The sequence below is a fragment of the Lytechinus pictus genome, chromosome 15, assembly GCF_037042905.1.
Source record: "Lytechinus pictus isolate F3 Inbred chromosome 15, Lp3.0, whole genome shotgun sequence".
Lineage (NCBI taxonomy): Eukaryota > Metazoa > Echinodermata > Echinoidea > Temnopleuroida > Toxopneustidae > Lytechinus > Lytechinus pictus.
In genome coordinates this window covers 26,234,665-26,244,845 of record NC_087259.1, presented here as the reverse complement: position 1 = coordinate 26,244,845, position 10,181 = coordinate 26,234,665, and the positions used below count along the sequence as shown (strand labels likewise).

The following is a 10,181-nucleotide window of genomic DNA, read 5'->3' as shown; positions in this document are numbered from 1 at the left end:
AAGTACACAGCCTCTTATAGTATTACATGTATATCATGGAGCTATCTGTGTTAATAGCTCCATGACTACATCATATCAATCCATGATATCAGTGCTTGCCTCGCCACCGAATGTTCATGTGCACGAGCAAATTGCGATTTTGAGTTATATACTTTATCTGGCTTTTATAAAAATGCTCTATTCGGGAAAACGAAGTTCATAACTGAAATATCAGTTTTTCTTCTTTCATAATTATGAGACATCACGCGTTAAATATGATTAACGCCTGATATACCTATTCGGCGGATCGTTGAAAAGCAAGCATTTCGTTTTCCCAACAAAGCAGCAGACAATTGGCTATCAGTCGATGGGCTAACTGTTCGGGCGAGGAAGGAAAGCCCTGTATTGTTGCAATAATAATAAGTTTTATGATTACATCAAAACATGCATTCGTTTTCCCAATAAAACGGAAGACAATGGAAAAGAATACGCGGAAAGGGCGATCTTACAGTTGGCATGAATGATGTTGTTTGGATTCGTTCAAACTTGTAAAAAGTTGCTTGAAATTACTGGATGAGGCATGGTCAGCTAAATGTTGGATGGGGGTGACCCACTGAAAAAAAACATTCCGAGCAAAAAAACGAACGGGTTTGTTCTCCTCTGCACTTGCAAAAATTGATACACCCCTTTTTTGCTTCGGCCCACCCCTTATGAAATGTAGCCACAGATAAAACGACTGTAAGAAGTTTGAGATACAAAATTATCCAAATTATTACGATTACAAAATTGAATTCCCATTGCCATAGAATCCAGCCACGGAATTAGCCTCTAATCAGTGTCATAGCTTCTTCCAAATGAATAACAACATTAAGGGCTTTCCTTCCCGGGCCTGAACAGCCATTCATCGTTGCCTGCTGCTTTGTTGGGAAAACGCGATCCGTCGAATAGGTAGTAATCGAGCGTGTTTTTAGGCAACCTTTTCTCGACCATGCGGCAATCATATTTAATGCATGATATTATGATGTCATGTAGTTTAGTTTAGTTTAGTTTAATCCAACGATGTTGTAGGACTAAGCCTGCATGTTCATCGATCAAAGTAGAATGTCTATTGCTGCTCTCCTTCGGACAAAATTAGATGCGCTACTTATGTTGGCAGGGAGGGGTGGCAGGGGTATCGTAGACAGCACAAAATACCATGAAAACACCGAAAACACACGAGAATCGAAATAACTCAAAATCATAAGCATTCTTCTCCCAATGCTTATTCAGTCTATTCTTAAATGCAATCACTGAACAAGCAGTAACTACATCTTCTGGGAGACTGTTCCACACATCGATCAGTTGCAAAGAAAAACTTACGCACATCAAGACGTGAACATCTTTTCTCTAGCTTTAAGGACCACGTGTTTTACCACCATTTCTCATATGAAAGAAGAAAAGGTAGATATTTAAGTTATGAACTTTGTTTTCCGAATTGACAGCATTAGAAGCCAGAAAAGCTTACTCAATAATTGCAATTTGCTCGTGAAAATGAAAATTTGGTAACACCACTTTCCATTGCTCTAACTCAGTCATGCATGCATAATGAACGTTGAGATTGGCTTCAAATGATAAAAGAGAAGCATATCTTTCCGTTCATGTACATTTTATGAAGCAAATTTATGATCATGTTAGCAAAAAATTACACTGAAACTCGGTTTCGTTTTTTCTGGGACGCACTGTATTACATAAGAATATGTTTTCATAACTTTATGAAATATAATTTGATCAGGGCCTATGTGTTCATCATTCCAGCTGCTCGCATTGTCTGTTTAACGAGATACATGATTCAGGTGGGTGTTTCATAAAGCTGTTCGTAAGTTAAGAGCGACTTTAAGAACGACTGGGGATCCTTTATTGTGGTAAATGATAAATTCATTGGCAGGGGCGGGTCCAGGATTTTTCGAAGGGGGGGGGCACATTTTCCAGCGGAAAAATTTAACAAGCAAAAAAATGAATAAAGGTCTTCACTTTCAAAGGGGGGGGGCACACTTTTGTTTTAATGCCATTTTTACATTACAAATTTTAATTGTGCCTCTCAAGGGGGGGGGGGGGCACGGGCCGGCTGTGCCCCCCCCCCCCTGGATCCGCCAGTGTTCATTGGCGATGGTTATGTGCGTAAGAAAAGTGCACCAGTCGTTCTTAAAGTCGCTCTTCACAGCTTTATGAAACGGCCCCCTGGTTTTATTAAATCACCCGGTTTTCATGTCAATATAAAACAAATATATTTCCTCGCACTTTGAGTTACTATTGTTTTATGTAATAATAATAATAATAGCTGGATTTATATAGCGCTTTTTGCCTGAGGATACAAAGCGTTTGCTATTATTACCCCGGCTTTAGCACAGTGACATATGCTTCTTTTCCATGACTATTTAAAGTGATTGACCCCTTTTAAGGTCTGAATATAAAACATTTCCAGTCCGTGCTTACGTTTGCATTAGTGGATTGGTGAGATATGTCTGCTCTTCATGAATTCTTAACATCAGTCCTTAAAATTTCCCTTGAGTCTGATCTGAATATCAAAAATTTTCAGCTCGCGCTTCGCGCTTGCATCATTTGGTTAGTGAAATACGTATGGTCTTAGTGAATTCCTACAAACAATCCTTAGAATGCCCCTTTTCAGGTCTGAATTTCCTAAATTTTCAGCTCGCGCTTCGCGTTCGCAATATCTGATTAGTAATCATGATTACAATGACTATAAAAAGTACTTCATGTGTTTAGATGTAATTCTAAACACAGAATATAAAACATTTCCAGTCCGTGCTTACGTTCGAATTAGATGACTGTGGCGATATATGTATACTCTTAATGGATTCCTAAAAAATAGTCCTTAAAATGTCTCTGTTTGGGATCAACATACAAAAATTTCAGCTCGCGCTTCGTGCTCGCATTGTTTAGCGAGACAGATATGTATCGTGATTACAAAAAATTGCTTATAATGTCCCTTTTTAGGTCTGAATATAAAAAAAATTTCAGCTCGCGCTCGCATGATCAGTGGGATACATATTCTTTTAATGGCACAGTATTTAAAATATCTATATATGGTCAGTATACTTGGCAAATGAGCGCGCTTTGCGCGCCCATTAAGTGACTCAATTTGTTGCTGGTGCCCCCCCCCCATGTCGTGACCCACGGTAAGCCACTGACTAAATGTGACATTTTATAATAATATGAGATAAAATATAAATAATTAGGCCAACAAATTATTAGAATAAGCGGTTAGTTATTGTAAGCTAATGCGTGAAAAATCTGCACAGGATGTGTTCTCTTTTAACAAAAAGTGATATTTGAATTTAAAAAAAAGTTTTAAGGTGTTAAAAATTGAGATGTCAGTTTCAATCTCTGTTGAACATGATTTAAGTTTTACGAATATTTTTATTTTGCAGCATTTTCGGACTTTTATCACATATTAGATCACACCTCAGCGTAAGTGAAATATAAAAAAAATAGATACCACTTTCTTTTTCATGCAGTAACAATAACATATATCACCCCCAAAACTGAAAGTTTTCATTAATTCTAAATGTTCAACAAACGATTATACCAAGTTAACCAACATCTGAAATTTGTTGAACACTTTAAAACTTAAAAATATATTATAATATGTCGGTTCGTGCTTCCCTTTTACTTTTCAATCATGCAGCATTCATGAAACGAATTTGACCTATATTTTGTAGGTCTACTTTTTGAGTAGACATTTTTATCTCATACCCTTCTTTTTTCTTATGTTTTGTCTTTTCCCTTCCTTTTCTCCCGTTTTGTGTGCCACTACTTGAACAATAATTGGGTCACCCCGACCCCCTTTTCACAACATTTCTGTATCAAACGAAAAGATCCCAGTTTAATGAAGTTGATTTCAAATGTTAGCAATTACACTTTACAATGATAAATTAGGACCCATTTTCAACATATCCTTTCTCTATTTCCCTCTCCCCCACTCTTTTGCTCCATCCGTCTTCTAGCTGTTTGTCTGGTTACCATTCTCTGATAAGAACTTTTCGCTTTTCAATTTTCGCTCTCTAGAACTACGCATCCCTTTGATATTGATTAACCGAGGGTGATGGGAGCAGCGCAAATTATTGATTAGTCTTTGTGACAAAACAAATCGATTGCTGGATCTTTACTCGTAACGACCACGAAAACATTGTTTCTCTGACCATAGAAACTTTTGATGATGAAATTCTATTAGACCATAACTATATAGCTTCTTTTTGACACGTCAACCTGTAGTTTGAATTAAAATCTGATACTTTTTTTTACCCCTCTATCGTGACCAGTAAAGAATATAGTCATTTACAACATTTACGCAACATAATTCATGCATTTATAGGGCCTACTATAATAAACCTGAAAATTCATATCCATCCAAACATTGCTCTTTTCTGAAGTTTTTTCTTAAGAACTCTAGGATAGTTGTCGTTTTTGTGTCTATTCTTATTATTTTATTTGAAAGCTGCAAGAGTATGGCCAAAATATGAAGGCCTATGGGTCCTGTCAACAGTTCATTTAGCCTATAGCAATACAAAGAGAAAATAACTATATTTTGAACTATTCGGTCTATTTGTTTATGAAAATAAGGTCAACTCTTTTGACTCATTTGTAACTGTGTATGAAATTAAGAAAAGTTGAACAAGAAAACAGAAGGAAAGCAAAAAGAATCTTAGAAGAAGAAGAAGAAGGAGGAGGAGGAGGAGAAGAAGAAGAAGCAAATGTGGCAAACCCTTTGAGATCTTAAAAATTTGAACACAAACTAGTTTTAAGTACATCCGCACCAGGTTGAGACGGGGGAACTAAGGAGAAATCAATAATAATTGATCTAAGCTGCAATTTCCAATATCTATACGGTCTACAATGCGCACTTTAGAATCCATTGTCCTCAACACCCCCTTTCGCTTTGTCATGCGCGAAGACGAAAACGAAAAAATCATTATCATCGGGTTGCGCACTGGATTATTGTTGGAAACTTGGGGCGCCGTGTCGTATCACTAATTTGCTGCCCAATTTTTGTCATTTTGAGGAGTAAATTACTTTTGGAAAGATGTATTCTTGGAGTATCGTGGCCATTTTGGCCCTCTGTTTGACCGTTGTCCAGTCAGCAGGACCAGTACAGCAAGAGGTGAGTTATATTTTATACTTTATTTTTCTTTAGGTTGTTGTGTATAACATAAGATATTTCGATGTCACAACGAAACTTAATCGATAAATGTGCGCCATATTGTAAGATGTGCGCCATACTGTAAGATGAAAAAAAGGGCATAAATATTACGATGTGTTGTCATCTATCATGTCTATGGAAAGAAACTATAACATTTCTTTGCAGTTGATCGCTTCTTTTTACTTTTATTTTTACTCTTTTATCTAATTGTTAATTATGTTTTTCTATCTAGATGAATATTAATGCTTGATATGTTTATGAAACAGTCTTCATGGTCTTTTTTATGTTTTTTTTTCTTTCATCCATTTTCTCTGCACCTTATCCAATGTTTCCTTCTTTTTCCTTATCATTTCTTTTTACGCAAGTTTCCTCTGCTGATAATGATGAACTCAATCTAACCCCATAATTTTGGCCTCGTCTGTCTAGCTTGGTATGGTTAATAGGACCAATCTCTCAATGCATGGTCACTCCTCCTCCTTCTCCTCTTCTTCTCCCTCCTCCTCCTTCTTAATTCTTCTCTTCTTCTTCTTCTTCTTATTTTTTTTTCTTCTTCTTCTCCTAATTCTAATTCTAATTCTAAGCATGGCTAAACCTGATGCGTAAATTCGTGTTTTAATATCCTCCAACAGAACAACATTTTTGGCTTGCTGGGTGGTGGGAATCGTTCAACACTGTTCACTGTTTTTGCTCACTTCGAAATCTATATTTCCAGTGCCGAATCGACAAAGCTATTTCTCTTCACATCAAGAAACTAGGTGTAATTTTGCACCCTTATATGCAACACTGTGATTAAGGTGCATTTTATTTCTGACAATTGTAAGCGCTGTGATACTTTTTTGTGTATAGCGCATATAAATAACCGTTATTATTATATTATTAATACGTCATTTGTCATATAGGCCTACGTTTGAGGATATGCAAATAGCTACAGTTTGCATCATTTCAGGGTACAGAGGTGTACGTACCCTTTTAATCTTTAGCGAAGGTGCAAATTTGCACCTTCTGAACACAAAATTCATGCTCCCCTGTATATCAGATACAAACCTGCATTCATGGCTGCAAACGAGAAGAATTACATGTGCATTTTGCACCCTTTTCACTTAGCGAGCAACATTGTAAAAAAAGTGCTGTTAGTGTTTATAGGGTACAATCATGAACAAACGTTTCTTTTTTTAGTGTGTTTTGATGCCACATTTCTGAGAACATGAGTGGGTCTTGAAAAGTTGCTATATTTTAACAAATGGGGGGGGGGAGGTGTATATTATCAGGCATGGGGTGAAGTATATGGAGACAAAACTTGTACGGCTCGCTGAGAATATGAATAAAAATAAGAATATATCCTTCTCCTCTCCCATCTTAAAATTGTGTTCTGTCTATTTATTTTCCACTCTTTTCCAAGATAGTTTTCTTCCTCCTACAAGTCATATCCTTTACGTCCCTTCATCCCATCTCGGCCCCTCCCCCCCCCCCTTCCCATGATGCACCCCTCTCTCTCCTACTCCCCATAATTTCACTCTTTCACCATAATATACAATAATAATAATTGGCATTTATATAGCGCTTTATCAATCTACGACTGCTCAAAGCGCTTCACAGTTATTATTATCCGGTCACTGGATTCATATAGCATTTCAAGCAGCCTGTTAGGCGCACACTTGCTAAACCAACCACAATGACGGTTGTTTCCTACCCATGCTACCGGTACCCAATTAGCACCTGGGTGAGAGTGGCAAAGTGTGGATTGACGCCTTGCCAAAGGACGCTAGGCCATGGTGGGATTCGAACACACGACCCTCTGATTACAAGGCGAGAGTCAGAACCGCTACACCACGACGCAACACCATACTCTCCACTATTGCTTATTTACACAATAATATTCAAAATTTGTTTCTCCTCCTCCATATAGGATGAGGTAACCGAGCAGCACGGCCCCTCAGCACCGCAGAAAGAAGCTCTCCGCGAGAAACAGGCTCATTTCATCCAACGAGCCAAGGAGATCAAAGAAGATGAGAGTCTTAGTGAGGAGGAGAAACAGAAACAGCTTCACCAACTAAGGGAACACGCCATGCTTTACATGGGACCTCACGCTATTCTACCTCATGCTCTCATGCAACAGTCACCCATCCCCGCGGTGGAAGAGAAGAGGCGACATCTAATCCGTGCTGTAAGTCCGTATTAAGGAGATTTCGCTCCATTACGCACGACGAATTTAAGAAATAGAACATGTATTGTCATACGCCCGCCCTTCATGACAGAAGACAACAAACTTTGTCGAAAATTGTTGAATCAAAACAACAGTTTCGTTGTGGACTCTAGACAAAAATACATATTTGCAATTGTTCGTCAGCTCCGAAACTTAGGAAGTAGCTGCTGTTCCGGTTCAGAAATGTTCGGCAAAGACCTCCCACCAGTTTTTTTACATTTGACGGGCATTTTCCATATATTTACTGTATTCTTCAATTTGTCGTGCGTCGCGGAGCGGAAACTACCTATTCTCGTTTGAAAGACATTTTCTTACAAAGATCCTATTTTGAAGAAAAAAAATCTCGAACTTTAATGTCTGTATTGTAATTATTATTCATATGGATTTGAAAACACCCTGAAAGAAAAAAAAATCCTGCATCATGCACTTTCAAGATGGGCCTATCTGTAGCTGAAAATCATCATGTATTTAATCTCCTGGGGCCCGTTGCATAAAAGTTAACCATTATGGTAACGTTGCAATCCAATGGTCAATACCATGGTAACAGTTCTCATCAACCAATCAAGATCAAGGATTCCATGCATGCAAGTTACCATTGGATTGCAAAGTGACCATAATGGTAACTTTTATGCAACGTTGCCCTAGGGAGCTTGATTATGGGATAAAATCGAGATGGTCTTTCCAAGCACTTTACTTTTCACGTTTTGAAGCATTCATTCAAGTTGACGGGGAGTAGTGACTGGGCTTTGAGAAATTAACAAATGTCTCACAAAAAGTAAAGAAATAAAAAGTTTAATATCACGATATAAGATAATTCAAATTACGAATGCATGTTCAACAGATTCAAGTTCTGAAAAGCTAAATTTATGAAAGTGAGAGGCGAAGACCATTCCTGTAATTCTTTTTATATTTTTTATATTCCACCGAAAATGACTGAGTGAATGATTAAAGTAGGTGGAGGAAAGAGAATCAATGTAGCATAGGGAATGTGTATTTTTCGTCACCTTTCATTGAATTCTTCAAAGATAATTTCCTTTTGATGTATAGGGATGGAAATGATCAAAAGATCAAAGTAAAAACTGAAGTATATACTCTGAAAACGAAAAATCTGTAATTGATGTTGAGAGTCACGCAACTTTGCACATTTCTCTGTTATTGAAATAATTTGTTAATTATAACTTATAGCAAAATTTCATCATCAATGGTTCCGTTCATGCAGGTGGAAGCCATAGCCACCAGCGATCGCGACCTTGATGAGAAGAAACGCGAACTGGAGAGCGTCCGTGATCAATTCAAGGAGGAGGTCAACGCCATCCACCAGGAACTATCCGAAGAGGACATTCAGAAGGTCCGCATGAGCATCAGAAAACACGGGGAGGCTAACGCTTACAAGCAAATGATCCATGATGGCATTCGTGGTTCCATGGAAGCTGGAGCTCGCGGCCAGGCTTTCAACCAAGCCATACACCGTGGAGTCCAGAAATTGACCGCTGGCCTGAAGAACAAGGAGATGGGTGAATATCGAAAGAAGATGACCGGAAAGCGGATGGCCAACGCTGGCCACAAGGCAGAGAAAAGACGCGCCGTCAGAGAATCACGATCCCAACCAGATCTCTTCTAAAAAAAAAAATCATCTTAAAGCCCGCCGCACAATACGGGATCCGACTCCGACGCCCAATTTTTAAACAAATCGTATATTGCATTAAATATGAACGTTCCATGTAGTAAAAATATTTGATATGAAGTTTGAGATCATGCAAAGCGTAATAAAACCAGAATTTTGTTTTGCTTCAAGCCTCAATTGTGGAAGAAGCAAAACCCAAATCGGCTTCAAGTCGCAGCAGATGGTAACGTCATGACGATTTGAAATTTAATTTGTATATTATTCCTTGAAGGATGCTTGGTATAGCATTCGTACCACTTTTCGTAACTTTAATTTTACAAGTTGGTATGTTCATATTAAATGTTCATACATTAATTTCCCTTAAAAATCGGATCGCAACGGATCGTACAGTGTGCGCAGACTTTAGATTCGTTTTCGTGTGAAAACCCCTAATTATCCATGTAATATAGACTCGTTTATTTGCAGAAGAAAGATCAATCCAAACGGATAGACTGATAACTTTAATCACTAATGATCCTATACACTGAACTTGAAAATCATGCACTGGCAATTTCATTAAGGTACATAGTTATTTAGGGCCTGTTAATGATTTTATTAATTACACAATCAACGATAAATATAATCATAGACTAAACTACCGTGAAAATAAAAGATGTGGGCCAAGAAACAAACAAAACAAACAGGGACGAATAAGAAAACGGTAATCAATTACATACAGATTTGAAGAAACACATTTAAGTATGGTCCGGGGTATGGTCGAGATTCCTGAAAATCACAATATTTTGAGTATCTTGAATTTTCAGTTTTTATTGACAACTTCAATTCATAAAGAAAATAAAGTACATCATTATCTTATAATTTTGATTATCGATCAACTTGTTTAAATACATTTCCTACATTCTTTTTATCATGAAAGAAATGTCAAAGACGTAGTGTATTCTTCAGCTTAAGTGTTTAAATCATACATTATGAACGTATATAAAATTTTAACAGAAAGTAACAGTTGTGACGAAAAGATTTATATATAATGTATATTTCTATATTGTACACCAATGTAAAAAAATATAATTGAAAAAAAAAAGTTTGATGTTGAAAATGTAGTTTTGATATATTTTATTAGTCTGACCTTAATAAACAATACACAAAAGATCGTAATTTTTCACTTGTTATTATTTGAC

General features: G+C 37.2%; 1 protein-coding gene across 1 annotated transcript; it reads left to right on the top strand.

Moving 5' to 3' along the window:
* The first annotated feature begins 4,208 nt into the window (after positions 1-4,208).
* Positions 4,209-10,153, top strand: LOC129277626 (uncharacterized). The gene is made up of 3 exons (XM_054913779.2): positions 4,209-5,137; positions 7,083-7,340; positions 8,599-10,153. Exons 1-3 carry the CDS (start codon positions 5,060-5,062, stop codon positions 8,998-9,000), a joined length of 738 nt encoding a protein of 245 aa, XP_054769754.1. The 5' UTR covers positions 4,209-5,059; the 3' UTR covers positions 9,001-10,153.
* Positions 10,154-10,181: the final 28 nt, after the last annotated feature.

What these genes read in the sequence shown, in the direction of transcription:
- LOC129277626 (XM_054913779.2), top strand. Translation starts at nt 5,060, where the DNA reads ATGTATTCTTGGAGTATCGTGGCCATTTTGGCCCTCTGTTTGACCGTT. An exon ending in CAGGACCAGTACAGCAAGAG is followed by an intron (nt 5,138 to 7,082) that starts GTGAGTTATATT and finishes TCCTCCATATAG; the next exon opens with GATGAGGTAACCGAGCAGCA. An exon ending in GGCGACATCTAATCCGTGCT is followed by an intron (nt 7,341 to 8,598) that starts GTAAGTCCGTAT and finishes CCGTTCATGCAG; the next exon opens with GTGGAAGCCATAGCCACCAG.